Here is a 27,176-nt window from a genome sequence, read left to right on the forward strand (position 1 = left end):
TTCAAGTAAGCACTGATAGCGTCAATAAAGCAACGAATTCATGCAATTATTAAACAGTCGAAAGGCCAGGAGCGCCGATGTGTATATAATCTTTGCGATCTTGAGGTAGGGCCGCTGAACGACCTTCCTAAACCGGGCAAAGATTGAGCGCAGCCATTGAGCCTTTTCGACAAGGGAGAAAAGTAGGGCGAGAAACTACAAAGCCTTATACATCTTGAATTGAATTGTCATATATCATCACACAACTGTTTCTGATCTTGACACTCATTTACCTGAGAATAGTGCTTCTTTCACTTGTTCAGTCACCAAGATGAAAACCGTACACTGCCATGGAACGCCGTATGAAGTAAGTACATGGATTATATACTTATCTATTGACAGGACAAGCTGGGATTTTGTCTTGAATATTAACCAGCATATCAGCTTGGACACGCACACGGAGTTGGCGCAATGGAAATGGTTCAACGGAGTGTCTCATTCTATAAAAAGATGTTTGCCCATACGTGCAAACTCAAGTGGCCTGTTGTTCGCACAATCGCAGAAGACTGGAAGAGGGAGATGAAGCGAAAGTGGCCACATTACTACAGCGAGATACAGGGTGAGTTGGTTGACTTAACTCGCATTTGCCGTGACTAAAAAACGAAGGCATTGCGGATGGTTCTCAGATGCCACTGATTGACATTGTGATCCTCAATATCCGTACGGAAATTGCGTTTGGGATGTTCAACGATGGGTGCACGAGTTTGTACTGGAAAACCGACAGATATTCCTTTTTGGCACAGAACTGGGATGTGAGTCTTTCTTGAACCCGAATTGCTGCAGCCACCTTCTCATGTTGAGATAGTGGATGGAGGAGCAAAAGCAGAACCTCCTTGTCTTGAATATCGTCAGTGACACAGGGCCTCGCATCAAGATGATCACGGAAGCAGGGATTATTGGCAAGATAGGGCTCAATGAACTGGGCGTTGGCGTCTGTCTCAATGCTATTAAAGCGCCCGGCTGTGATCCGTCGCGACTTCCAGTCCACCTTGGGCTTCGAGCGGCGCTGGAGAGCTTGTCAGCGGACGCGGCTGCTCGGCAGCTGAAAGAAGTTGGAATTGGTGCATCCGCGCATTTTCTAATTGCTGACCAAGAAAAGGCTTTCGGACTCGAGGTAACAGCACGAACGATCGAGACTATCCAGACAAATGGAAAGGGTCAGATCTTCCATGCGAATCACTTGCTGCTACCGCACCGTGGTGTTGTAGATGCAAATTGGCTGGTAGACTCGCCTAGACGACAGCGGCGGATCGAGCAGTTGGCCCTCAAACATGTATCTTCGACAGGTCAAAAGGGACCAACCATGGCGGATATCATGGAAATGCTAGATGACCATGAAGGGTTTCCGTATTCGATCTGTCGATATGAAGAGGGACCGCTGGGAATGGACGCTACGCTGTTTAGCATTGTCATGGAGCTGCGAAGCAAAGGAGCCACTGTGCGTCTTGGACGGCCATGTCAAGTCGAGGAGACAATAGAGCTCGATTTCTAAGATGTATTTGAGGCTTAACAGTGGACTTAGAAGGGCCACACTACAGATACTGCATATGATTACGAGGGTGGCTTATCATTGTACCTGCGCCGTAGGGAGTATCCACAGTACCCCAAATTCCGGTCCCCGTAAACCCTAACAGGCAGTTGGAGGCGACGAGATAAGAGCTGGTGTCGGCTTCCCCGCATTCGTTAATCTTATCTATACGGTATACTTTATCATTTCTTGTCCTTCGATCCTCTTACTTCCCTTCCCACCTCTATTCTCGCCAGGTTGTGGCCATGTCGACCTCCCAGTTGTCCGGAAGGGCCTGCAAAACATGCCGCCGCCGAGGACGGCGCTGCGACCGACGTCTCCCTGCATGTGGTACCTGTGAGTCTAATGCCCTGACTTGCGAGGGCTACTTGCTGCGGTGGTCGGGACTAGCAAGCAGAGGTAGACTTGCTGGCAAAACTGTTCCGGTCAGTTCAGGCTCGGGCGAGAAGCGACAAAAGCGATCGCGACATGCTCAACGGGGCCCCTCATCACAGGCACCACCGCCGGTGTGTTCTATTGACTCGTCAGCTGCTGAACCGACCGCTGGACCGACCGCTGAAAGGAGAAGAGATAATCATGATTCCCAACCCAGCAATGAGGTGACTCGCAATGACGACTCGACTGCTCCGCGGCCCGTCGAATTTTCGCTGTGGGATATAGATGCAGACTCGCAAATTGACCCACTACTATGCACTACTCCGCCTGAAGAGCCTGATCATGCGCTCTTAGACAGTGGAATACTAGACCCGGCTCCCGATTTCAATATGCCCTGTGATGCACCTATTGAATCAGAACTATCCTCATATTCGAAACTGTCTTTGTTCTTTGGACTCGATCTATTACGTATCCCAGTGGAGTTGAACTTCATCTTGGAGTACCGTAAGGACTCCCTGCCACATTGCAAATACCTGAACGTAAATACTGACATGTTAATCTCCAGATCTCTGCGAAGTTGTTCCCAAGTTGTGCGTGGATAACTACGCCCCCGAAAATCCATACCGTGACTACATTTTCCCCCTTGCCACTGAGGTACCGTCTCTACTGTATGCGTGTGCTGCTCTGGCAGCGTGCCATTTCAACACACGACTCGGGACAACCCAGTTCCTGCCCGAGTTCTTAAGATTCAAAGGCAAGGCAATGAAGCGTCTCCAAGAAGATTTGTATTCCGAATCGCGCGCCAAACACCCTGCAACTATCGCGACGATCCTCATGCTCTGCCTCTGCGACATCTGCCAAGGAGGGTTTTCCAACTTCGAATCTCACTTTTGGGGAGCCAAGAAGTTGATTGAATTACGTGATTCTGAACGTACCCTTGGCTGCTTTGTGGAACAGTATCTGGTCTGGTGGGTAGTGGAACCCCCTAGATGTGATCCTGTTTGCCGCGTGTTCCAACGTGCTGACCTGTCTAATTCTCTCTGCTTTCAGGCTAGATATAATGGCAGCTGCTTCACATTCAAGACAGCCCGTATTCTCTTCCCAAGATGTAGAAGGGTTTTTAAATGGGAGTGGTCGTAATTGGAGCTTTGATGTTTTCCCATGCACCTCGGAGCAGTTCCAACTGGTGTGCGAGGCCGTCCGCCTCTATAAGGGCGAGTGCATTGCGGAGTCCCCGTCGCCAGAGACACTACACCAAGTGGAAGAGATCAAGCAGAGATTATTGCAAAGCCCGGCTCAATCAGACCGAGGAAAGCATTGGTTTCACTTGACAGAGGCTTACAGGTATGCGATCCTGCTATATGTAATACGGCTGTTTCAATGTGAGACCGACGAGTATGAGATCGATTGGCTGGCTTCAAGCGTCTTCTACCATGCAAGATCTACGCCTCCGGCCTCAGGATGGTCTGACCAATTACTTTGGCCGCTTTTCCATGCTGGTCTTGAAACCCGGGACAGCGAACGGCACGAGTGGCTAAGAGAGCGAGCACGATGCATGCAGACATCCGGCGGATTTGGCAACGTGCAAAGCGCGCTAAACATCTTAGAGGGCGTATGGGCCAGTGAACGGTCTACGAAATACTTAGACTTGATGTTGGGATCTGGAAATGTCAATCTGCTTCTCATTTAAGTTCTCTGCCCTGCTAATATAACGAGAAGCCACCTCTACAATTTCCCGGTCCGCTTTGGGATCTCCTTGTACTGCTTCTCCAGCTCTTGCGCACAGCGTAAGCCTATCAAGTAAGCGTTGATTTGCGTATGATTGCTGTTCAGCACGTGTTAACCAGTCGATTCTTACAGAGGGACAGAACGACTTACCATGTCAGAATGGGACACACGCTGAGATCAGCCACACGTAGATTTTGCATTCCCTTCACACAGAATCCATCCTCGACAACCGCAGTCGGATCGCCACGTTTCCCCATCTTGCAGGTGGCCATACTGTGATAGCCTTGGTCGAGATTATCTTGAATAAACTGCAGCAAATCCTCGTCTCTGATTGTGTCGGGGTCCGTGACTCCAATGTCGATCTTGGGGCCATGCACAAGAGTCTCAATTGTTCCCCGGTACGCCTCTGTACTGGCCACCTTCAAAGCAGCCCGGACGGTTTCAATAGCGATACGCCTGTCAAATGGGTGAGCGAGAAAATTCGGATCCACCAGCGGAGGATCGCGTGGATCTCGCGATCGAATGGTCACCGTGCCCTTGGACAGGTTATTTTGGATGAGCATTTCATGGGTGATGTAGCTCTTGGACGGATCATCAGTTGCGTAAACGGACGGGCCAGACCCTAGCCAAATTTCTGCCGAGGGTCTGGTGGGTTCCAGTAGGAATTCTTGAGTGTGGCTATCGAGATCAGAAAACTCTTTGGATTCAAACAGCCTCTGGATCCTTGGAAATGACACGGAGCCGCTGGATCCGTACGTGGCTAAAGGTCCAGTGCGGCTGTCGGCATATTGGGATTTAGCCTGGTCATAGAGCCCTGGGTCGAGGAAGATTTGGTTATGCGCTGGGATGCTGTCGTCTACCTTGTATTCGCAGGTGATGATGGAGTGGTCGAGCATATTTCGACCGCATCCTAGATTGATATACGTCAGCTTCATGTCAATCCAAGTGACTGTATTTCTTGACGAACCTGGTGAGTCTATGACTACAGGAATCCCGTGCTTCTGCAGTACGTCGAGGGGCCCAATGCCTGACAGCATCAAGATCTTAGGAGACCCAAACGTTCCTGAGCAAAGCACTACCTCTTTGCGACATCTCACATGGACTGTTAACAACTGAGCATTAGCTATCGAGCGACAACCATATAGACGCACCTACCTGTTTTTTCAGTCGCCTTGTGATATAGATCGACACCTGTGGCGATCCGGCCGTCGCTGCAAACCCTGTCACATTCAGTATCAGTCAGAACTGTCAAATTTCGGAAACGAGCACGAGCAGAATGGTCCAGGAAGGCGTTGGCGGCATAACTTCTTTCGCCTCGACGAACATTGAACTGCGCCAGTCCGACTCCCACGGGGTTCCCAGAGTTGTTGTCCAGGCACATGGGCATTCCGACCTCAACACATGCCTGAAAGAACGTATTCACGCCCGGTACCAGCTCCTTCCCGAAGCCGACCTTGAGGGGCCTAATTTCATGTTAGTCGGGGTTTCCAACGAACGTCTGGGGTTCTCTTGCCCTGATGATCCATGAACAGAAGCCTTAGGCTGTGCGAAATCACTCGCCCCTGGTGGTAGTTTTGGGTCAAAATCCTCGAGCTATTCATTGCATGTGAGTTGCATGCTCTTCTGCGAGTTGGAGACTGGCGAACGAACATCTTTCATCAAGGGGAGCACATTGTCCCATTTCCACCCAGCGTCACCAGTCAACTTCGCCCATTCATCGTAGTCTGCCGCCGGGCCTCGAGCAAGAGCCATATAATTTACCGCGCTGACATACGATAAGCAATTGTAAAAAAGGAAGAAAGACAATTGTGGATGCATACGAACTCCCTCCCAGCTGTTTTCCACGGAGGAACAGCAAGCGTCTATTATTCAAGTGTCGCTGGGGGACGGTCTCCAGCTCCCAAAGGCCCGCTTTGTCCTCCTGGAGCTGCTTGACATAGTGTCCCGGAATCAGGACCTCCGGCGCCAACCCAGAATCTCTGCCAGACTCTACTAGGAGCACGGAGATGTTCGGAATCCGTGCCAGGCGTGCTGCGATGACACAACCCGACGTGCCGCCTCCACAGACGATGAAGTCGAACATACGGCCGTCGATGGCGCCGGGGTCAACTTGCTTTCCTGAATGCATCGTCTTGGTTTTCCACAGGTGTTTGGACGTTTGCGTTGAGCCTCGCGATCGATGTTTGGGATGGGCGTTCTATGCATTTTCAGTTGGAATAAATCTCCCCCCTGTTTCCTGGATGTCGATAACTTCAACTTGACTGTTGGTGATAGTACAGACGTTTTCCTGGTGTGCTTGTATATTTGCCTAAAAAGGCAAGTGATCGGTCTCGACCTTGTACCTCAAGTAGCTAGCCCTAAAGCTTGATCGCGTATCATTTATTAACCCAAACAGGAATGCGGATGATATATATGATAAACAACAGTAGGAACCGTCGTACTAGTTTGCCGAGGGTTTCTACGCCTCACGCTTCCAATGCTGGCGAGGCCAGCCTTTTGTCCAACCCAGAAGGGTACTATGCGTGGCGGGACTTGTACGAGTCGGTAATTTGCAGATATGCCTGGTCATGAGGGTACTACAGTAGTGCGTAATACATTGTCAAGTACTTAAAATAAACACCTACTCATCAAAGGGGCCTACAGACAGGTGGCTATATATGGATTAATTGATTGATAATTGAATATCTACTCATCGCCATCACAATACGCAGCCTGAACCTGAACCTCCACCAACGCCTCCGGCGGAAACAGAGCACTGACACAAATCGCCGCCCAGGCCGGTTTATTCCTCCCGAAGTACTTTCTCGCAACCGCAGCAATCTGGAGCTGTTCTTCCCTCGTCAAAGTCCCCACATGGAACGAGGTGACGTAAAAGACGCCCTCCCACAGCTTTCTGGTGTCGTTGATGTGCGGCGACGCGGCAGCCAGGGACCGCTGGATATTGATCAGGGATTTTTCGAATTGCTCCGCGTGCGTCCCCCATAGGGGATCATGGTTGTCGGCGATCTGGCCAGAGGTGGCGACGATGCGTGCGTTAGAGGGGATTGAGACGGCGGCCGAGATGTTGAAGATGTTGCCGAGCTCTTCGTAGCCTGGGTAGTTGTATGAAGTGACGGCGGACATGGTGGTCTTGGAGTAGTACAGTGGGAGGAGCTTGAGAAGAAAAGGGTATATAATCAATGAACCCGTTCAATGCTGCGGCCGTTTACAGCTATCGGGCTTCTTAAAAAGCCTGGTAAAGTCTACGATGAATGTTGTAGATAAGAAAGTAGCGGCCTTGGATGTAGTAATCTGCATTATACCGCTTTGGGCAGGTAGATGAGTTGGCTGGGAGGGGAATATGATTAGCTTCCTGTCATCGAATTCAACTGCACGCAGTGCTTACAATCAGTCGTCATAATTGGCGGCCTGTCTGTCTACTATGGTCAGAAGGATAGATGGTGCTATGATAGTTCGGTTCCGGTGGCAGTGAAGTAATGCTTCGTATATCCCATCAAATTGCTGCTGAACTTAGATCGGAATATCCACCCGACGAATACTGCTCACGCGCTGTTATTACTCGGATATCTAGAGATAGAAATAGACACAATGTCAGTAGACTCCCCCCCCATCCTTGTGTTTTGCACTCGCACGACGACGTTGCAATCCTGACACACCATGTCAGACTTTTGAGGATAGTCTCTGTCTCTGGAGCCACGGCAGAAGATGTCAACAAAATAGTCAAATTCACAAGATCAGCGCTTACTGACTTGACCAGCCCGGAGGAATCTCTCCGGATTGGGCCGAGGAGAGATTTTGAACCAACTGGTTGCAATCATGGAAGAGAACCGGGACGCTGATCTCGATGTGTATACGAATATCGGGGCTGTTCACGTTAATGTGAAGCCCAGTATTCGGTAAGGATTCAGCGTATCAAATTCTGAGCTTGATAGAGTTCCTCGCTCTGGGGTAGAGTTAGCAGTTTGCCACATGGAACGGCATCAGCTGCTGCAGTCTGCGGGATTGCGGAGTCATGACCATCTCAAATTCAATACTATTCCCAAAGGAGTATATAAATGAGCCCCAAGACCCTAGTAGACCCACTTATTTAAAGTTTCACGTCAACGGTGAATTGCTATCAGCGCAGGGAATCGCGCATCTTGGTAGATGCTCCCATGCTACATACACTTATCGCTCTGATAACCAGACCTACACCTAGATTACGATACCATGAATCGGCGCCATATACTAATAATTCCCATGTTCGTCTGCTCTCTTGATGTCGGCTGTCCTGTAGCTTTTGACCTATGTTCCAATGGCGGACTGCACCACTCTTTCCATATCCAAAATGCCCAAGACGCCAGATCAGCTTGACTCGGCGACTGAAGATAGCGACCATACTGGTTCGCGAATGGGAGACGACCAAGAGGAACTGCCTCGCCAGTTCTCCCTTCTTTCTACGCTCGCACTCGGATTTAGCATGACCAATTCATGGCTCGGATACTCGGCCACCTTCATCACCCCGCTGTTGATGGGAGGCAGTCCAGCTGTCTTTTTTGGCCTCGTTGGTGCCTCTATTGCCAGTTCCTTGATCAGTAAGACATCCCCGTCTGGTTGGAAGGCATCATTCTTCTGACTTGTGACGGTATGCAGCGGCGGGCCTGGCCGAGCTTGCGTCGGCGTATCCATCCAGTGGCGGGCAATATCATTTTGCTTATATGGTTAGTTCTCCGAGATACCGTGCTCCGGTGGCTTTTGCAATGGGATGGTTGAGTGTGATCGCATGGGCTCTCACCAGTGCATCCACTGCGGTGGTCTGTGGTAGGTCCACTTGGCTGAGCGAGTTTATCAAAGCACTAAGAGCAAACTGATGAATATTTGCAGCACAGATGACTGGAAACCTGGCCAGCATCTACAACCCAAGTTACACCCCAGAGCCTTGGCAGACATATCTGATATATACCGCCCTGGTCCTTATCTCAACAGCAATTGTCTGCTTGTTGCCACGAGCACTCCCCCGAGGAGAAATTGTTATGTTTATTAGCAGCTTTCTCGGGTTTGTCGCCAGTTTTGTCACTGTGTTGGCGACGCAGAAACATAAAAGATCCGCGACAGCGGTCTTTCTCGATTACAAAAACCTCAGTGGCTGGAATGACGGTACATCGTTTCTTCTTGGGCTTGGGACGTCTATGTATGCGTATTTGGCTATCGATGGAGCGTGCCATATCGCAGAGGTATGCTACCTCAACCGCCCGTCTGCCGCCATGTTTGCTCAATGACGTTGTACAGGAGCTTCCAAATCCCGGACGCGATGTTCCTCGTGCCATGGGATTAACAATGCTAATTGGCGCCACAACGGTCTTTCCTTGGACAGTTGCGTTCTTATTCGCGGGCACAGACAACAGTGCCGTCGCCTCATCGTCCATTCCAATCTATACAATCTATCTGCAAGCCACCCAAAGTCACTCCGCGGCCACTGTGCTCACTGTTTGGGTTCTTTTTGTCTACAGCGGCGCGTTGGTGTCTTGTATAGTGACAACCGGGCGACTCGCATATGCATTTGCTCGCGACGAGGGACTTCCGTACTCAAACTCCCCGCTCGGGTCCATACTAAACAACAGGCCCCCGTGAATGCCACAGTGGGGTGTTCTGTCGCCATCATCATCTACGGGCTGATTTATATTGGATCTACAACAGCTTTCAACAGTTTCATAACCATGTCCATCCTGTCTCTTAATCTGACATATGCCGTGCCACAGGCTATAATTTTGTTCCGAGGTCGAGAACGCATCCTGCCTAAGCGCTCGTTTGCTCTGGGTCCGTACCTCGGACGGCTATGTAACGCCTTTTCGGCCCTTTGGGTACCGTTTATTACGATTATATTCTGCTTTCCCACGTCTCTTCCGACAACAGTCTCTAGTATGAACTATGTTAGTGTGGTTATTATTGGGATATCATTCTTGATTCTGGTCTCCTGGTGCGGGGGCAAACATAAGACATTCTCTGGGCCGGTAGGACCTCTTTTCCTCTCCTTCCCCCTACATTTGAAATTCCAGCCTCGCGACTTGGTACCTATGCGTATATACGACTGACCAGACTAGAAAATCGTAATACAGGGACTTGAGGTTGTACCTTAGCATATATACGGCACCAGTCAATCGGAAAGCAACGCTCTTGGGGATGAAATTGAATAACTATTGCGCTGGACTCGTTTGGATATCAATGATGCCTATTTTCAAAGTCTCTTTCTAAATGTAAGGGCTGGAACCAAAAGGCGATATAATGTATCTATTTGTTTATAGTACTAGTCTAGTAGCATCGAGTTGTAGAAGTCAATAATAAGACTACTAAGTAAGTCTCGTGTTGCAGATAGTTCTTTTACAATATGCTTGCTTTATCCCAATAGTTCATTCCCACTAGCTTCATTGCGTCATGCAATCTTTCTAAAGTTTAAAAATCCAATCTCAATGCATTTGTGAATCTATTAAATGAAGAACCTATGCTACTTTGTACCCGAAGTCTGCTTGATATATGGATTTTTGGTCTAGGCGAACTGGGGGATGAGTCGCAGCGTCTAGCTCAATCAACAACTCCATTTGGTCAAAAAGTGCGCTGATCGGACTATCTTACAGTGCAGATTATTACCAAGCATGCTAGTAGTGTTTCGAACTTCACCAGATCTCGCATGTCACTTTACGAGAGCTCGAACAATGGGATTTCAATGACATCTTGTCAGGTTCGTAGGTCGGTTTGATAATCCACTAACTATAAAGCTAGCGACCCGAACGCCGACAGTCTTCCACTTCAGAAACTATCTCACCGTTCCTGGTCTCATCCAACAAGATGGAGCTTCATTTATACGCCGCCCTCGCGCTGCTTGCTGTACTAGCAGCGACCTTCAAGTTCATCTTATACCCAGCCTTCTTCTCTCCCCTCGCCAAAATCCCCAATGCTCACTGGACATGCAGTTTCAGTCCGTTGTGGATTCTCTGGATGAAGTGGACAAAACAAGAGAACGGCCAAGTCTACAAGCAACATATGAGGAAGGGCCCCGCAATCCGACTTGCGCCCAGCCTGGTCAGTTTCAACTGTTTCGAAGATGGGCTGAAAACGGTTTACAATGGAGGGTTTCCAAAGCCAGATCTTTACTTCAATGGGTTTGCTGTATATGGGTATGAACGAGAAGTGCATGCATTTTGCTGATCGATACGGATAGAGTCATGCTGATTGTCAACAGAACTGGCAACCTATTCACCATCAAAGACAACGCAACCCATGCGGCTCAGAAAAAGTTTTTGGCAAGCTGCTTTTCCAAGTCGTCTGTCATGTCATCGCAGAGCGTTCGTGCCTCATCTCGAGAGACTCTGTTCGGGCACCTTCTACCCCTGATTTACCAGGCGGCCACCCAAGATAGAGCACTCGAGGTACTGGAGCTCAACTACTCGTATCTACTGGACACCTTTGTACAGTGGCAATTTGGTCGGTCGCTGCGGAGCAACCTGGTTGGGGACGAAAAGGAAAGGAGATTCTACCTTGATGGATTTCTGGGAATATCTAAATACACGTTCTGGCAGTACGAATTCCCAGGTCTGATAGACGTGCTTCAGAAGCTCGGCATCCATCTTATTCCCAAATCCGTGCTCGACGGGTTCAGGGGTGTTGAAGACTGGAATCTGGAAAAGTGCGACAGAGCCCAACAAGTTCTAGCGAGTGGGGAACCGCTTTCCCCAGAGGAGCTGCCCGTGGCGTTTGAACAGGCCCTGAAAGGGATGAGTGAGGTTGATGCAAAGCCCAAGTCCTACCCACGACGGCTACCGTTGGCAAGTGACATGTTCTCTTTGAACTCTGGTGCCTTCGAGACAAGTGGCAACACCAGCACTTACCTGCTGTACGAGCTGAGCCGACGTCCCGAGTGGCAGACGAGGCTTCAAGAAGAATTGCGCAGGCTTAGCCCACCCTTGAAGTATATACCCAGGGAAAGCGTCGAAATTGATAGCATGCCAAGCGCACAGGATGTTGACAAGCTGCCAATCCTCCATGCTGTCCTGATGGAAACACTACGACTCTGGCCCTCCGTGCCCGGCGGTCAACCTCGGGTGGTGCCCCGGCCTTGCACCCTAGGTGGCTATCACAACATCCCTCCAGGAACGACTGTGCAGGCATACGCGTCTGTTCTGCACCGCACGCCGGAAGTGTTCCCTGATCCTTTCACTTGGAAGCCTGAGAGATGGCTCGATGCATCGCAGGACGAACTGGCCGTCATGAGGAAATGGTTCTGGGGCTTTGGCAGCGGTGGGAGAATGTGTCTTGGAATACATTTTGCCCATTACTGTGAGTACAACACCGTTTTGTTCCAGCAATGGAAGTTCAATAGTCATATGTTAACTCTAAACCAGCCATAAAATTGTTGTTCGCAAGCATCTATTCCAACTTTACAACCACCATTCATGACCAAGGAGACATGGACCCAAGTGATGGCTACCTTTCGTCTCCCAAGGGACATCGTCTTGAATTGAAATTTCACGTTTTGGAGTGAACTGGCTTGTTCAATGGTTGTGTACATGGGCTACGATATAGCTCTCCAAGGTTGCGCGCTTTTTCACCGAGTGGAATCTCTCATCTCCTGTCTCCATGGCAGCGATTACAAGCCAACTTTACTATATCTTCCTTCTACTGGGAGATCACATAAGTAATATCGGTATCATCAGCAAGCTGACGAGAGCTGAGATTGGACCACCACACTACTCTCTAGGCACCATCGCGACAGTATCCAATGGTGTTATGTAGTAGGATATTCTGAGGCCAGTTCGAAAGCCCCTAGCAGTGGGCTTTCTCCGCTGTAATCTCGGTCTCCCCAAATCTATATTCCAATCTATCTTATTACTACTGAGCTTTAATTTTTTTGATTTGGTAGTAACTGCTGGGAATGATGGTATTCCTACGGTGTGCTACCGTCATGGTGAGGGAGCTCAAGGCCATGCATTGGGAATAAAGCACCATATAGATCTGTGCCATGAGAGAATCTCCTCTTCGAGAGACTCACCGGAGAATCTTTCGTGTTCAGATAAGGTATTAGTGGATGCACCAAATATAGTATTTATTCGCATTGCAGAGTAAAATCAATTTTCCCAAAACTTGAAATGTTCATTTGCACTAAATACATGAAGAACAGATAAAAAGGTACAAGAAATAAAAAGGGGTCGAATACAATCCGAAAAGGAAGCAGTAATGGTAACTGACCCTATCCAGAGGATTCAGAAGAATAGAAACAGAGAAGAAGGGTAAAAAGAAAAGAAGAACGGAAGAGTCTCGGGTCCAGGGCCTTATGTACAAGCTTTTCGTTGAAACTTAACCAAGAAATTGGTCGTCTTCTTGTTGTGATTGTCCGGACATCGCATCCCTGGTAGACATCAGGGCGTGGTGCCTTGGGATTGGTTTGGTTGCTTAGGCGGGAGCCTTGAAGGTCGAGCCGATGGGCCCGAACTTGATGTTGGAGAAAGTCACCGAGGCATCGCCGGAGGCGCTCTCGACCTTCTCGGGGTCACCAGCGTGGGGCTCGCAGGTGCCACGGGGAGCACCGAGCTTGTCAGCCGCGGCATCCTCGGGGTAGGTGCTGTCGAGCCACATCATGCTGGCGTAGTGGTCATCCCAGATGCTCATGATCAGGACCATGGACTCCAGAGCGTCACCCATGCCCTCGAGGCCACCGTGCTGGGTGAAGATGTCATCGTCGCCGAAGGCGGTCTTCTGGGCGGAGCAGAATTCGGTGGTGACAGAGTTACCCTTGACGCCCTCAATGTTGGACTCAGCGTTGGCGACAACCTTGTCGTTCTGGACCCAGAAGCGCTTGATCTCGGAGAGCTTGCCCTTGTCGGTGCCGTCGGCGGTGATGAACTGGGTCACGACAGTCATCGGGGACTTGGTGTCAATGGTCTTGCCGGGGCCATAGAAGGATTCATTGCCCATGCGGAAGGCGTTGAAGTCGCATCCATCGGGGTCGCAGGTGCCGGCATAGCGGGTCTCGGAGTAGGTGCCGCCGCAGTCATCGCCCTCGCACATAGTCTGCTCCACAGTGTCGCAAGGGTGGGGGGTATAGGCCGAGGAGATGCTGTTGGCCTCCCAGATGTCCATCTCGGGGCAGCAGGAGCCGTGGCCACCGACACCAGCATTCTTGTCACCCTCAGAGGGCTCCCAGCCTTCCACGTTGGCCTAATTTTAGACGGTCAGCATTCTTGCCTAGTGCTGGTGGGTCGTGAATGGTCTTACCTCGCCGTTGATGAACTTCAGATCACGCGGGCACTGGGAGTCACAGTAGCCGGTTCCGTACTTGGCACCGGCCTTGTTGCCCTCGTACTTTTCCAGTCCACCATCGGCGTCCATCGAAACGAAGTACAGGGCTCCGTTCAGACCGCAGGGAAGTTCCGAGACATCGACGTCGAAAGTGAACTCCTTGTTCTTGAGGTTGAAGATCTGGTACGTCTCGTCGTCTTCCGACATCAAATAGGTACGCGAGCCAACGTTTTCACCCTTGACGAACTGGAGCTTCAGGGAGTCCGCTTCGGCAGTGATACCATAGGTCTCGGCGTAGTCCGCCCCCTCCAAGGCACAGCCCGAGGCGCAGGCCTTGTTATCCGGGCAGAGCTCCTCGTCCCACTATATCGTTTGGTCCAGTGAGCCATGATGATACACTTTTCTGGTGTAACGAATTTAGGGAATACTTACAGTATTTCCCGTGTAGCAGTTGTCAGAGCCTTCGAGAGAGTGCAGCCAGCGCCAGTTGGAATCGATGACCACGGAAGCGCTCTTTTCAGTGCACTCGCCGCCTTCAGCACACTCCTGCCAAGTCATGGGAGGGTGAGTTTCCTCCTGCAGCGTTCCCGCCTGTTGGGCGCGAACGCTAGCGAGGAGAGCGGTGATAAGGAGCGATCGTTGATGCATTTCGAATGGAAGTCTGAAAGAGTGTCTGAGTTGTTCTGTGTTGTCTGTCTTGCAGAGATGATTTTTTATTATCCCGAGTCGAGCGGACGGCTCCTTATATAGCCATTCTGGGACGGGGATTTCAAGAATAGCTTCTCTCCCAGTCTCGGAGAATCAACACTCCTCTCCATGACCGGTGTCGCGGACCGCTACGCCGCTGGAGACCTGTTTCACACAGGCACTGAAGTTGGAGCACTGATAAGATCGGAGACACACTTCCATTCAACAAAATGACCAGGGTTAGATTAGCTCCTGCTGCCAAGCCGTGGGGTCTGGGTGCTAATGGCAATAATTTAATCAATCCGGATGAGTTCATTTGCCACCGACAAGAAGAATATCAGATGTAGACTGAGGATGATGGTCGCGGAGGATACTCCGGGCCGTTTTTGTACGAGACGAGAGTCCAGGCAGTCGATTCTGCATGACAGTAGCCACCATCGGCCCCATCGGGTATCCGAGAAGTGGGGAGTTAAGCTATAGTCCTTACGTCGGTAGATTAAGGAGCTTGATAACGGTGTCAACCAACGCTGGATTTTCCGTGGATCTCTAGCGTGCGTATCCTGGATTTCAGCCAGACCGGCTTCCACATGCCATTTGGTTACAGAATGATTACTCGATGCTAGGTAGAAACACACGCGAAACACTGAAGAATTGAACCCTGAAGGTCTGCCGTGACTTTTTTGGACCACCAGTCCTCAACCCAAGGTACATCTGCAGCAGGTGAGTTCTTCAGATCATCCGGGGTAGGATCTGAAAATCCCATACGGACCGACAATCCCTATGAAGGAATAGGACGAATCAACGTTGGGTCTCCGCACTAAGGATGGTGACGAGGTGACAATATGTGGCGCTTATTGGGCGTTGTGGGGAACCCGAAGCACAAGTGGCTGCAATGGGGACTGCGGGATGATTAAGGGACCCGTTAGCCCTTTCAATCCTTGGTTTGCGGGGGTAGATCTTCCCATCAATGATATCAATTGATTTAGATTGCCCCGCGCTTCGTGGCTTCCGAGGCTTTTGCAACGCAGCGCCATGTGGTGAGAGGCGTCTGACCAATTTAGCCACCCGAATGGTAGATGATAGGAAATATTAATGTCCGTGTTGAACCGATCCTTAGGCCCAAATCCAAACAGCTACTGTATCTTCTGATTTGCCCAGGTCGCAGGATAAATCCACGGCGTCTGAAGCTGCGTGTTGACAGGTTCCCGGATGGATTACTAGTAGCGTCTTCCTTCGCGAGTCACTACTTCCTTGAGCCTTACTTAGATGATACAGGCACAAGTTTTCGATAAAACTTGTCAACAGTGAAGTGTGTCGGTGGGAGTAGCGTAGGGTGCGGGGTGATCCATGCAGTGATCTCATGATCTGAGGATTACTCTGAGTCAGGATGAATGCATGGATTGTTTTTGTCAATTTTCCTCGAAAGAAGTCCCGAAGATTCCGATCGTCCGCCGTCAACTCGTCAAGCCAGGAACACGATGCCGTACCTTGCCGATCATTTCCATATGGAATCATCCTAGCGCCAGAATGCAAGCATTGCCATCCTCTGAGCCTGATTTAGCCGGAATCATGCCATGGCGAAGCAGACGGGGCACTATCCGCATTCCTCTAGATCTTGCCACACATGATCGAAAGGTGGGGGATGGGGGATGTCAGGGGAATCTCCCGGTTTCAAAGTGAACACTTTCAGCTCCGTTACGAAAAATGATAAGTCATCTGAGGTTTTTGGCGCCTTGCCACTCTGAAACTCGGCGAGGAGATATTTCCTCCGGCGGATCGCTCATGGTCCAGATGTAAATTTCTCATTTACCCCGGATCTCTGGGAAATTGTTCCTTCTGACCGCTTCTTCTTCTTCTGCTTTCTTGTTTTTCGTTCTTGTGTGTTTGACAAAGACTTTGTTGATTTTTATCGAGAGCTACCCCTTCCTTCCCCGTTCAAAGTTCTCTGTATCGTCTGGGGAAGTTGGACGGACGGTGTTGCCCAGGCATGGACCAAGTTCTGGCAGTCCATAGATGGGATGTGGTGGAACACACTGGATAATATGCTTCTGTCTGTTAATCTGTGCGCGTTGTCAGAGAAAACAAGACCGGAAGGAAGATAGCAGCGTGAGAAGTGAGAAGTGACTGGAGATGGTTCCAGAACGGTCAATATCAATGTCCAGGCAGGAGTGTTGGCCTCAGGCTCTCAATCAGGCCGACCTCGGCTGACGAGAATGACTGCCTGAATGCCGGGGCACTGCCGCTGCATTATCATTGTTCCTGTCCTTTCAACCTCCGTAATCGCCACAAGACTTACTCTGATCCCACTTCTATTAACTCTCTTTCTCTTCTTTGCAGCTGTCATTCTTTCTGTTTTCTCTTCTAGCCTCGTTCTTTTCCTAGATCGCATTGATTTTTGTTTTGTGAATAGACCCTGCAGAATTTCATATATAAACATCCCACGTGGGAACAAAAACCCGAAACCATGGCCACGGCTTGGTATAGCCGAACCGTTGAGGTTCTCTCCGATTCTTTGACCAACCGTCAGACTCAACTTCCTTTGCTGGCCTTGACCGGTGCCTCTGTCACCGCTGGTCTGTTACTTCGCTCGGCCCTGTCTGATAAACATCCGGAGACTCTTCTCCCTGCCCCCCGCACCAAGGTTTTGGGCTTATCGGATGCGGAGAACCGGGAGCATCCGTTGCCGACCGACGTTCTTCCCGGAGCGCGAGACCTGACGACACCATATGGATCGATGAGGGTGTATGAGTGGGGCCCTGTCGACGGACCCAAGGTGTTATTCGTTCATGGTATTACAACGCCTTGCGTTGCGTTGGGTGGACTGGCACACGCCCTAGTGGATCGGGGGTGCCGAGTGATGCTGTTCGATCTGTAGGCCATCACCATAGAGTACCGGTGCGACGCAAACCGCCATATTCGATACTAATAGAATCCCAGGTTTGGAAGAGGTTACTCAGACTGCCCGTCCGATCTCCCCCAGGACGACCGATTGTTTGCGACGCAGATTTTCATGGCCCTGAGCACGTCCCCGATCGCCTGGACCGGTGCTGGGTCTGGTAAATTCTGCCTTGCCGGCTACTCTTTGGGCGGCGGGATTGCCGCTGCGTTTGCAGCCCATTTCCCCGAGCTTCTCTCGTCCCTGGCCCTGATGGCCCCGGCGGGATTGATCCGTGACTCCCAGATCAGCGCCCAGACTCGGCTTCTGTATTCGAATGGTCTCCTCCCCGAGCGTGTCCTCGGGTTCCTCGTCGGTCGACGTCTTCGTGCTGGTCCGTTGACCACTCCGAAACCCAAAGACGAAAAGGTTGACGCCGCTTCTGCACTGACTGAGGAACTCCCGTCGCAGGGTGGGGCGAATGTGCAGCTCTTGTCTCGGGCCTATCCCCATGTCAATGTTCCTGGTGCCGTTCAATGGCAGGTGAACAATCATGCCGGCTTTGTCCATGCGTTCATGTCTAGCATGCGATTTGGTCCGATCCTGCAGGCTCGTCAGGTGGGAAATTGGGAACGCCTGGGCAGCTTCCTCTCAGCGCAGCAGTATCTCTCACCGGATCAGCAGCGTGCCAACGGTCTGCCAAGCAACAAAGTCCTAATCCTGTGCGGCATGCATGATGGAATCATCGTGAAGGAAGAGCTTGCTCCTGATGCCACATCGGCGCTTCAGGGGAATGTGGATTTCAAATACTTCGACGCTGGACACGAATTTCCGAGTACGAAATACGACGAGGTGGCAGACTGCTTGTGGAAACTTATGCATTGATTGGCTTTCCAAACTGCACTATCTGATAGTACTCTGGCTCTCCTTGGGAAGGCTCACCGAGCACTTTCCCTCTTGAACCTTGCACTTCTGGGATGACCCTGCCATCCCAGGCAGGTTATCCTCTCAATATCGATGAAATTGTACATAGACGCTTCGTAGGTGGCCGTGGGAATGCTCCTTCCTCACCCATCTCTGAAATATAGATTATGCCTTTGTTACCCCCTTCCAGCTGTCTTTCCTGTTTTCTTTCACTTCTTCATGATCTCATCTGTTGCATCAAGCTGGCTGGAAAGACGAGATACGTGATCCGAACGATCCTCCATTCGTGCGCGAGCAAAGTAAGGCTCCTCCGCGGCGTTAGATTGTGAGAACCGATCCACAACGCTGCCACTGCTTTCCTTGGGAACGTTGTTCAAGTCACCCGTACTGAGACCATTGCTCACCCCATTGGTGTTTCTGCTTGCGAAAGCTCTGTGAGTATACCACGTCGGATAAGGGGAGAGTACGAATAGAGGCCTTACTTGGTGGTCTGCTTGTCCGCGGAAGGCATTTCGGCGACGATGTGAGACTTATGATACTCGACTCGGGAGGATGGAAAGACGTCGAAATGCGAGGCGACCTTGGGTCGATCTACGTCCTTATGGCTTGGGAACTTGGGGAGTGAATCTTCAGGATGTTGCTGATACCGAGGTTGGTTCGAATGGACAGTAGACAACGAGTTTTCGATCGACGGTGGATATTTTATAGAAAGAGAGCTTATGCCGGTGCTAATGCTTGAAGGAGACTCTTGAGAATCGAGAACTATGGCGTGAGAAGAAGGAAGCAGCAGAGGGACCCCGTGGGCAATATATAACTCGAGGACGGGGCTCATCCTCTGCATCGTTGACTGCTGACGAATGATTTGGTCGGCTAGGATACGAGAATAAATAGAAGTCGACCGGATATGGGAGCGAGCGAAATATCTCCGATCGAGGAAGACCAAACCAGGAAGGGTAGGATGAGAAGGAAGGGCACAAATTGAAGAAGAAGCAGGCCTAGAGAGATAGAGATCTTCGGGCCGACTGTACTGTCTGGGAAGGTTTCAACTGCTCAGGTACACAAGCTTGATCTCTCTCATCGTTTCTTAATCTCAAGCCGTTGTTGTTGGTGATCAGCCACTAGATGAGATGGGAGTCTGCCCGTGATTTCTCGGTACTTGCTCACTGAGTCTAGGGAGTGAGCAAAGACACATCATTCGTTCGATCCTATCGATTTTGTGACACCCAGGCCAAGCCCCGACAAGAGGCTGGAGGCTGGCACCGGTGATTACAGGAGTGGGGGAGTGGAAATGGAGGGTGTATCCCACGACTGGGATGGAAAGTGTGATCCAACTTTGGGTAAGAAATCAGACGAGTACGGAAAGAGCACTCTGGGGAATCCATGATTGATAGGCACGGCCTACGTCGGTTACAGGAACCGAGAGCCCACCACCCACTCGTTCGGTATGTGATTCTGGTCCGATTCGTCCAGTCCAAGCTCTAGGTGACAATGGGTTTCTTACTTTCTTCCTGTCTTACAGGCGAGAACCGTCACTGTGGATCGGATGCGTCCGCCTCTAGAGGGGGTTGCGTCCAGCTGAAACACAGACATCAGATTGGCCAGCCCAAGTAAGAAAGCTTCGTCACGAGCCTTAGTACATTGGGTCCCAGGATCCGGTGGCAGCGTGTCAGGGGTGGGGAAACTATGTGCCCTCGGGATCCGAAAAAGATCATCGACAAACCGTTTGGAATGATCGGCTGAAACGAAAATGGGCAAACGTGGTCGAAAGCAATCACGCACTGCCTCAGTGGAGAGTCCAACCCTGGACTAGGCCATGCTCCTGTGATTCGATCTGATCTACTTTCTATTCTCCTCTCCTCTTTTCTTTTTATTCTATCTTTTTATTTTTGATTCATCCCTCGCCATCTTTTTACTGTGTCCTAATCCAGTAATGATCGGTCACGACCAAGATCATCAACGTCCGCACCGTCATCAGAGCCCGTTGACGATAGCGCACTGACCAGCGATGATTTCTACCCTGCTGCATCAAAAGCAACATACAGCTAGAATCTCTACGACGAGTATGGCTCCTTCATTAAAGTGCACCCTTTTCATCCAGGGGGTTTAATAGACGCCTGTTGGAGCAGACGCTTTGATCAATCTCTCGTTTCTTATGGTATGAGAAGAACCGCACTGCGGCAATCTCTTCTCATAATTTCTAATTTTAAAAAATCTCTTCTTTTTTTTTTGGGAAGAGGAAAAGGGAAAAGAAAAATTCTAGTCCATGTCCACACCCAAATTCGAGCGTGAGACATGACGATTATCATTATTGTGGATCCTGCAGCGTCACCTTCCACATACTTGACCATCACAGCCCCCAGATATGCTTACTGAACTACATTCATTGCACACCCAGCTCATAATTTCACCATTTGCTGGCAATTTCAGAAAAAGCAACACTCTCTTGGAGCTAAGCCTCGCTCTCCCTGGCGTACCCTGCAGTGGGTGGGGGTAACCCTAAGAGCTGTCCAGGCCGCGCAATTGACCGAGATAAAGTAGCGCCAAAAAAAGCAATTATCATTTTATTGTTGTTTCCCCCCCCCGCCCTCCCCCCTTCTCAAAAGGGAATCCAACTTCCGCGGTGCAAAGGTTTTGATTTCCCCGTCTTTTCTATTCTATCTCTTTTTTTGTGGGGGTAGTGGGTGGGGAAAGGATGTTGAACCGTCGCATTGCAGCAATTTGCGACATTTCGTCTATGGTTTGGGTCCCAATCCTGGCTGCCGACCAGCATTAGAACAGCGGAGCAGCGCCGGCTTGCTTCAGTGGCTTCCTTCGCATGGGCTACCAGAGAGTTGGTATGCTCCCCAGCCAAAGGGGGCCGAGTAAAATTGCAAGGGCAGTCAGGAAATTCCGGCGGAAAGAGGCTGACATGGGCGTCCGCCGTCAAAAGTTTGTATAACATTCTTTTCCAGCTGAGATCTTGCTTCCTATTCAGGTCGAATGTCTAAAAGATGCACCAAAGAGGGTATACAACTCCGTCAAGAACTCTACAGTGGGATGCAATTGCACAGCCGGGGAACAATTCCGCGGAGAAGCGACCCTGTCAGACCTGTCAGCTGAAAATTTCCTAAAATAAATGCACCAAATAGCCCCCTTTCGGTATCGGCCAATCCTCAAAAATTGATGGAGCCGATGAGTGGAAGGATAGCGATGAAATTTCACGCTAATAGTACGATAAATAATTTCCATCGTCGCCGACATGGGGTATGCTGCCGTATGCATGGGGCCACAGTTCAAGATGCAAGGCACGCGCTTGGGCCAACACCCGCGAAAGCTCAGCAACCTTATCGCTGATTGACACGCTCCACCCAAGGCTAACTTTTTACAGACCGTCTGTCCTACATTTCATCACGGATCGCCAAGCGAACGGTTCTCCTGAAGGGAGATTGGACGGAGATCGGACACGAACTCGTAGCGATTGGCCCCTTTTTGTGATATGACCCCCCATGCCGTCTACTGATGAGTCTGACCTATCTGGGTTTGCCGTCAATTTGAGTCTTGCCCTTCGGTTAAGTGGACTGTTCTATATGTGGTTTTGAGCCATCTCCTCGAACCGACCCAAGTCGACGAGAGCATGGAGTCAAGTCAATCGCTAGTATGTGGGACGCGAAGCAAGCGAAGACCAGAAGGGACTTTAGTTCAGCTCGCGATCACTTGAGGTGCATTCTGCATACAACAGTTCAGCTAACATTTCCTCTTCTCTATAAGGAAGGTATCAACGACGCCTGGAAAAGCACCTAGTTCGTCGATCCTTCTGAACGGCGGCCCCTAGATGGATAATGCTCGATGGGACAAACTTATTGGTTCCCGAGACAGCCAAGGTTTGAATTTTTCACTTAATCATTTTATATTTGTTTATTGCTGTGTTTATTATGGATTTTTCTTTTTCCTTTCTCTTTTTTTTTTTTTTTTTTCGCAATAACTAACTCCTTTTTCCTCATGGCGCCCTTCCTTCCCTCAGATCAGGGATGGCAACAAAACGCGTGATACTCACGAGCCGAGAGCTTGGAAAATGAAACAGTCGCCAACGTCAAATTACGCCAAGACGAAAACAGGAACGAGGTGACGACAACAGCTGATGAAGCTTTGAGGACTGTCTTACCTCTAGACCTTTTGGCCTTAGCAGCTAGACAACGGACCGGCTCTTTTCTGACCAATATGGAATGCCAGCTGAATTGTTGACCTGGTCCTACCTGAAGGGGCTTGAGCTGCAAGGTGTTCCTCTAGAACCGTCTCGGACAGCGTGATCCTACTTTTGGGAACTGGGGCTATTGCCGGCTGAATGTCCAGTTGAATGTTACACCGAGGCAAACAAGAGGGAAGCCCCATATCCCGCAGCCACGCTGTTATATCCAGCATGTTCGTAATCCCCGGTTTTACTTGGTTCACCCTACCATGTGGACAAGTCACGAAGACTTACTTTGGACGGCCAAAATCTTGATCAGCCTAGACGGCTTCATGGCAACCCGAGAGCAGCCCAGATCACACTGTTTGTCTGTTTGGTGTCAGCAAATTTACCCTGGTTGCCGCTTGAGACAGGTCTGAATCCACTTGGATTTGATTCGGACTCGCATGCTCGGGTCTTGCTTCGAAACTCCCTGTGGTGTGGGTTTGGTATAGCGCATGGGACCGCTCCCAGAAGCCAGTACATTTCGAGTACCTTTGTATCTCTGTGTTTGAATGACATCCAACGAGAACATTTTCGCAGAGTGGGTTATGGGTAATATTTCGAATGGCACTTTTGACGCCAGATCGAGCGAAGACAGTCATTTGATGCGTCATTGCCATCATTTGGAGACGGCAGCGAGGGATACTCCCTCAAAGCTTGGAACCAAGGTAGCGGATTATTCCCCGCATCATGATTACCACAGCGTTGCTAGCGAGATATTCTTGTTTCAATTTGCGTGTCTGAGTGCTCACATGAACGACAGAAGTACTCGGGCGAAACCCCTGCAACCAGTATCCACCATTCTCGCCATCTTTCTGGATTAGCGAGCATTGATTCATGGTAATAGATCTGTTCTCGAGAGTGTGGGGTATGAGAGGTCTTGATCGAGCTAGCCTTCAATGGCCACCCAGGCAGGTCTGCTGGTCTAATGTCGACTGGGACTCGCCGGATGGGCTTCTCGCGTACCATGTCCATAAGCCAGGTTGAGGGACTGACGACTGCCTGCATAATGCTAATCAAAATGGTGGTTTAGAAAGCCAGAGACTGGCAGGTGCTCAAATGATCATTAAGACGACGAACAAGTCACTCTCTTGTCACTGACGGAGTATCGAGGTCCTTCCTGGCATTTAACATGGTCACGTTCGGCGTCTGCATATGAATTGTACATACTAGCCGATCTTACCAATGCTCGCCGATTCCAACTAATTACGTTAAAGAAACCTTGGTATAGCACCATTGTACTTTCAAAAGCCCCCAAGCCCTCGGCCGCAGACTTCTCCTTGGTCAGGAAGGTGCAGTGGTTCATCTTTACTCAAGCAGGGCGTGTCGGCTAGTCTACCTTGCGTCCGGCTTCGACTGCAAGCTACGCAATATGGGGCCCACTTTATTGGAAGGCCGTTGTTGGCCCACAAGGCAAACCAGAAGGCAACCAGATAAGCTGATCATCGCCCATTCAAAGAGGACCCATTCTCGCGTCATCTTACATTGGTAGTCAGGACCATCAATGAGAATGGTTGACTGTGTTATCGGTTGATTTCGGAGTGCGACAAGCCCTAGAGTTAGCGTCCAGACGGACGCTGGCCGAATGCTGCCCGAACATTGGACGGCGCGCGTCAGCTGCAGATATTTCTGATGCCCTAATGGAATTTTCAAAGTGAGGGTATGTAATAACATTGTCTCGGTATGCCTATCATGGTGATGATTGTCAAAGCAGAGGGGGTTGACAACTAGCTGGGAATCATTGGCTGTCGGTCCTGATATGAGTCTTTTATAGGCGCCCTTACATCGCCATTACATGCCCCACACACCATAAGCTGAGCGGAGCAAGGCTAATGGGAGAGGCCTACTATGACTGGATTCGTGTCGCTCGATCTCTGGATAGATGGCAGTAGGGCGAGGTCTGGGTCTGTCCTGTGGATAGGGCTGCTGGAACTAAGGGCCACCGTTGTATTTCTGGGGCAAACTTTACATATAGCTAATTGATCTTATGGTACTCTATATACATGATAGGCCCAGAAACGCATAATGCTTACAGTAGACCGAGGAGAAGAGAGAAACACATGAGTGGATGATGATAGGTGCCTCAGGCATAAACACGATTATCACGTGGAAGGAGGCATGGATTCCCGTTCAGGCAACTCACCAGATTTCATCTCTCCATCCTCAACCATCCCCTCTACAGTCTCGATCTCTCTATACTTTCCCTTTAAGCTTGCTCTTTTTACAGAAACTATATCTAGCGGGCTCCAACTTGTCGACGGGAGTGACTGGGAGAGCGCGCCGGAACATTTCTTGATGATGGCCTAAGCTCTGCGGGGCAGCGACAACGCCAGCTGTAGCTTGTAATCTGACCAGGTGCCTCATTGTTGGAATCTGACTTCAGGTACTGCTCACATTACGCTTTTAAATCTCTGCATGGCATCATACTGACCGTCCGTAGCTAAATCGCTGGACCACAGCTGCTCTACCAACATGTACAGCCAGTCCACCCTCAACAGCATCCAAAAAGCAGTCTGGGACGGCAAACTTCCCCTCCAGATAGAACTCGCAGCCTCAGAGAGTCGAACATTTGATCAGACAGACCCATATCTCGTAAGCCACTTACAGCTTAGGATATCCACATCCCAAGCCACTACTAACCAGTGCAGATCTCCTGCCCCCGGATCTCTTATCTCCCAACACTGCTCCCAAGGCTCCACGCCTTCTTCTCATCATCACTGATCGACCCGATATCTAGCCCTCACGATGGCTGGCTGTCATTCGAAGGCGTGCCCCTGAAATGGCACCTGCCCATTGGTCTCCTGTATGACCTCTACGCGGGCGCAGACCCCGCCTCGAAGGGCGACAGGGACGCATCCGAGGACGCGACTGAACCCCCCACCGATGACACCGCAGGCGGCTCTTTACCCTGGCGGTTGACGGTCCATTTCAGCGACTGGCCCAATGAGGAGCTTGTCCGGTTAGACGCGAACGGCATGGTCATGAACGACGCGTTCATCAACAGCGTCAAGGAGGCGGATTTCCTGCGCAATGGCACAGCAAAGAAAATTATGAGTTTGTCCAAGGAAGATAGCTCTGGTCTGTGGATGGCTGTCGAAGAGGGTATGCTCTCCCCTCTCCCCATTTTCCCTACAAACAGTCACAATCACACCAGTCCATACACAAAAGCAAACACCAAACTAATCCACTCAACACAGTCGACCTCCCCTCCTACCAACGGATATCCAACATCCTCCTCCCCCCACCCAACCAACCCTTCCGCAACATCCCCATCCGCTTCTTCCTCCCCCTCCCCCCAGACTCAGGCTCGCCATCCCTCAAAATCGTCCAGTCCCCCGTCCCCCCGTCGCTTCCCCCCTCCAGCATGGCAGCCAGCCAGGCTGCGCTATCGCGTGGGAGTCCCGCCCCACAGACGCAAACGATAGGATCCGCGTTGCACTCGCTTCTCCCGAATCTTTTCCCCAGTCGGCGGACGCCTGTGCTGGCGAAGCCCGTGCTGCATGGTGCTGCTGTGCCGATGTCTGCGCCTGTTGAGGAGGTGGTTAGGAGTTGTGCTTATGGGGATGGATGGCTTTATATTGTTATTCGAATGATGGGGTGATGACTGCATACTGAGCATGTTGATAGCGGGCTTTATCTTTAGTTGTCGGTATATTTTGCATTAAGGCATACATCTCATCAATGACGCTTGATTGACATGAACATGTTGTATTAGCCTAGAGACTCGAGTGTGGTGAGCCTTGTGCAAAAGGCATCAATGGATTTAGGCAGACTACGAAATAGCCATTCAGCCCATAACATCAAATAGAACTTACCAAGAAGAAGGATGGAAAATAAACAGTGGTATCGTAACTCATAGTGGCATACTAAAAGAACTTATATTTATTCCGTATAACGCCTTGAGCACCTCGCTAATAGCTAAAAGTCCCACATTTAAATTAGGGGAAAAAATCGGAGAACCCCATACGCCGCGCATGATATACCGCGGAGGGTAGCACTATTAATCAATAATAGAAACCACCTGGGACGAAGTAACAGACCCCCACTGGGAACCTTCGTCCTCAACGAGAGTCGACCCGCCCGTTCCATCATCAGTTTCCGAATCCGTATCTATATCTATAGTGGTAGGCGTAGCCAGGTCTTCCTCCTCATGTCCAACAGACAGCTGCAGGTTCCCTCTTTCATCGAACCAGAGCGCACCGATGGGGTGTTTGCGCGCTAGATCCAGCGGCGTCTCTCCGGCGTCGTCTCCATCGTCGCATCTGGTAGTGGCGCTGTTAGGGATTTTAAGGGTCAGGTCAGCGCCGGCGGCTAGCAGGACCTGGAAGATGGAGTCGCGGCCCCGCTCGGCGGCGAGGTGGAGCGGGGTTTTGCCCTCGGCTGTTTTGCTGTTGACTGAGGCGCCTTGGTCGATGAGGAAGTTTACGAGAGAGGGGCGGGGGAGGGTGGCGATTGTGGCGAGGTGGAGGGCTGTTTCGCCTGTTGAGGAGGCGCTCCGCGCGTTGAGATCCGCGCCGTGGGAGAGGAGCAGCGCGATGTATTCG

The 27,176-nt window shown here is 50.5% G+C and overlaps 9 protein-coding genes across 9 annotated transcripts; 6 read left to right on the forward strand and 3 right to left on the reverse strand.

The window, feature by feature from the left end:
- Positions 1-310: 310 nt before the first annotated feature.
- Positions 311-1,531, forward strand: BDW47DRAFT_116775 (AAT-domain-containing protein; the record flags this gene model as incomplete). The annotated part of the gene is made up of 4 exons (XM_024814986.1): positions 311-346; positions 424-598; positions 646-791; positions 845-1,531. 4 exons carry the CDS (start codon positions 311-313, stop codon positions 1,529-1,531), a joined length of 1,044 nt encoding a protein of 347 aa, XP_024673148.1.
- A 281-nt stretch (positions 1,532-1,812) lies between these two features.
- Positions 1,813-3,632, forward strand: BDW47DRAFT_131020 (fungal specific transcription factor domain-containing protein; the record flags this gene model as incomplete). Its single annotated transcript, XM_024817226.1, has 3 exons — positions 1,813-2,446; positions 2,508-2,910; positions 2,993-3,632. The coding sequence occupies 3 exons, from the start codon at positions 1,813-1,815 to the stop codon at positions 3,630-3,632; spliced, it is 1,677 nt and encodes a 558-aa protein (XP_024673149.1).
- Positions 3,633-3,667: 35 nt separating this feature from the next.
- BDW47DRAFT_131021 (GMC family oxidoreductase) lies at positions 3,668-5,798 on the reverse strand (the record flags this gene model as incomplete). Its single annotated transcript, XM_024817227.1, has 7 exons — positions 3,668-3,767; positions 3,821-4,580; positions 4,638-4,772; positions 4,826-5,133; positions 5,163-5,263; positions 5,321-5,435; positions 5,491-5,798. The coding sequence occupies 7 exons, from the start codon at positions 5,796-5,798 to the stop codon at positions 3,668-3,670; spliced, it is 1,827 nt and encodes a 608-aa protein (XP_024673150.1).
- A 557-nt stretch (positions 5,799-6,355) lies between these two features.
- BDW47DRAFT_124769 (uncharacterized protein) lies at positions 6,356-6,793 on the reverse strand (the record flags this gene model as incomplete). Its single annotated transcript, XM_024816302.1, has 1 exon — positions 6,356-6,793. One exon carries the CDS (start codon positions 6,791-6,793, stop codon positions 6,356-6,358), a length of 438 nt encoding a protein of 145 aa, XP_024673151.1.
- A 1,154-nt stretch (positions 6,794-7,947) lies between these two features.
- Positions 7,948-9,786, forward strand: BDW47DRAFT_131022 (putative GABA permease; the record flags this gene model as incomplete). Its single annotated transcript, XM_024817228.1, has 6 exons — positions 7,948-8,244; positions 8,303-8,470; positions 8,534-8,883; positions 8,939-9,181; positions 9,271-9,660; positions 9,751-9,786. The coding sequence occupies exons 1-6, from the start codon at positions 7,965-7,967 to the stop codon at positions 9,784-9,786; spliced, it is 1,467 nt and encodes a 488-aa protein (XP_024673152.1). The 5' UTR covers positions 7,948-7,964.
- A 706-nt stretch (positions 9,787-10,492) lies between these two features.
- Positions 10,493-12,185, forward strand: BDW47DRAFT_116779 (cytochrome P450; the record flags this gene model as incomplete). Its single annotated transcript, XM_024814987.1, has 3 exons — positions 10,493-10,821; positions 10,887-11,980; positions 12,046-12,185. 3 exons carry the CDS (start codon positions 10,493-10,495, stop codon positions 12,183-12,185), a joined length of 1,563 nt encoding a protein of 520 aa, XP_024673153.1.
- A 908-nt stretch (positions 12,186-13,093) lies between these two features.
- BDW47DRAFT_131025 (glycoside hydrolase family 7 protein) lies at positions 13,094-14,983 on the reverse strand (the record flags this gene model as incomplete). Its single annotated transcript, XM_024817229.1, has 3 exons — positions 14,372-14,983; positions 13,916-14,302; positions 13,094-13,858 (listed from the first exon to the last, which is right to left on the reverse strand). The coding sequence occupies exons 1-3, from the start codon at positions 14,585-14,587 to the stop codon at positions 13,094-13,096; spliced, it is 1,368 nt and encodes a 455-aa protein (XP_024673154.1). The 5' UTR covers positions 14,588-14,983.
- Positions 14,984-17,549: 2,566 nt separating this feature from the next.
- BDW47DRAFT_16648 (uncharacterized protein) lies at positions 17,550-18,489 on the forward strand. Its single transcript, XM_024818357.1, has one exon. The coding sequence runs from the start codon at positions 17,637-17,639 to the stop codon at positions 18,384-18,386; it is 750 nt and encodes a 249-aa protein (XP_024673155.1). The 5' UTR covers positions 17,550-17,636; the 3' UTR covers positions 18,387-18,489.
- Positions 18,490-24,813: 6,324 nt separating this feature from the next.
- On the forward strand, positions 24,814-26,371 carry BDW47DRAFT_16705 (autophagy protein 5). The gene is made up of 4 exons (XM_024818358.1): positions 24,814-25,015; positions 25,073-25,224; positions 25,281-25,734; positions 25,830-26,371. The coding sequence occupies exons 2-4, from the start codon at positions 25,105-25,107 to the stop codon at positions 26,231-26,233; spliced, it is 978 nt and encodes a 325-aa protein (XP_024673156.1). The 5' UTR covers positions 24,814-25,015; positions 25,073-25,104; the 3' UTR covers positions 26,234-26,371.
- Positions 26,372-27,176: the final 805 nt, after the last annotated feature.

The sequence above is a fragment of the Aspergillus candidus genome (genome assembly GCF_002847045.1).
Source record: "Aspergillus candidus strain CBS 102.13 unplaced genomic scaffold BDW47scaffold_15, whole genome shotgun sequence".
In the NCBI taxonomy this organism is placed as follows: Eukaryota; Fungi; Ascomycota; class Eurotiomycetes; order Eurotiales; family Aspergillaceae; genus Aspergillus; species Aspergillus candidus.

Bases quoted from the DNA above. Each gene is read 5' to 3' on its own strand.
- BDW47DRAFT_16705 (XM_024818358.1), top strand. From the start codon at position 25,105: ATGTACAGCCAGTCCACCCTCAACAGCATCCAAAAAGCAGTCTGGGAC. The intron at 25,225-25,280 runs GTAAGCCACTTA...TAACCAGTGCAG, and splicing joins ATCAGACAGACCCATATCTC to ATCTCCTGCCCCCGGATCTC. The intron at 25,735-25,829 runs GTATGCTCTCCC...CACTCAACACAG, and splicing joins GTGGATGGCTGTCGAAGAGG to TCGACCTCCCCTCCTACCAA.
- BDW47DRAFT_16648 (XM_024818357.1), top strand. From the start codon at position 17,637: ATGGCCCTGAGCACGTCCCCGATCGCCTGGACCGGTGCTGGGTCTGGT.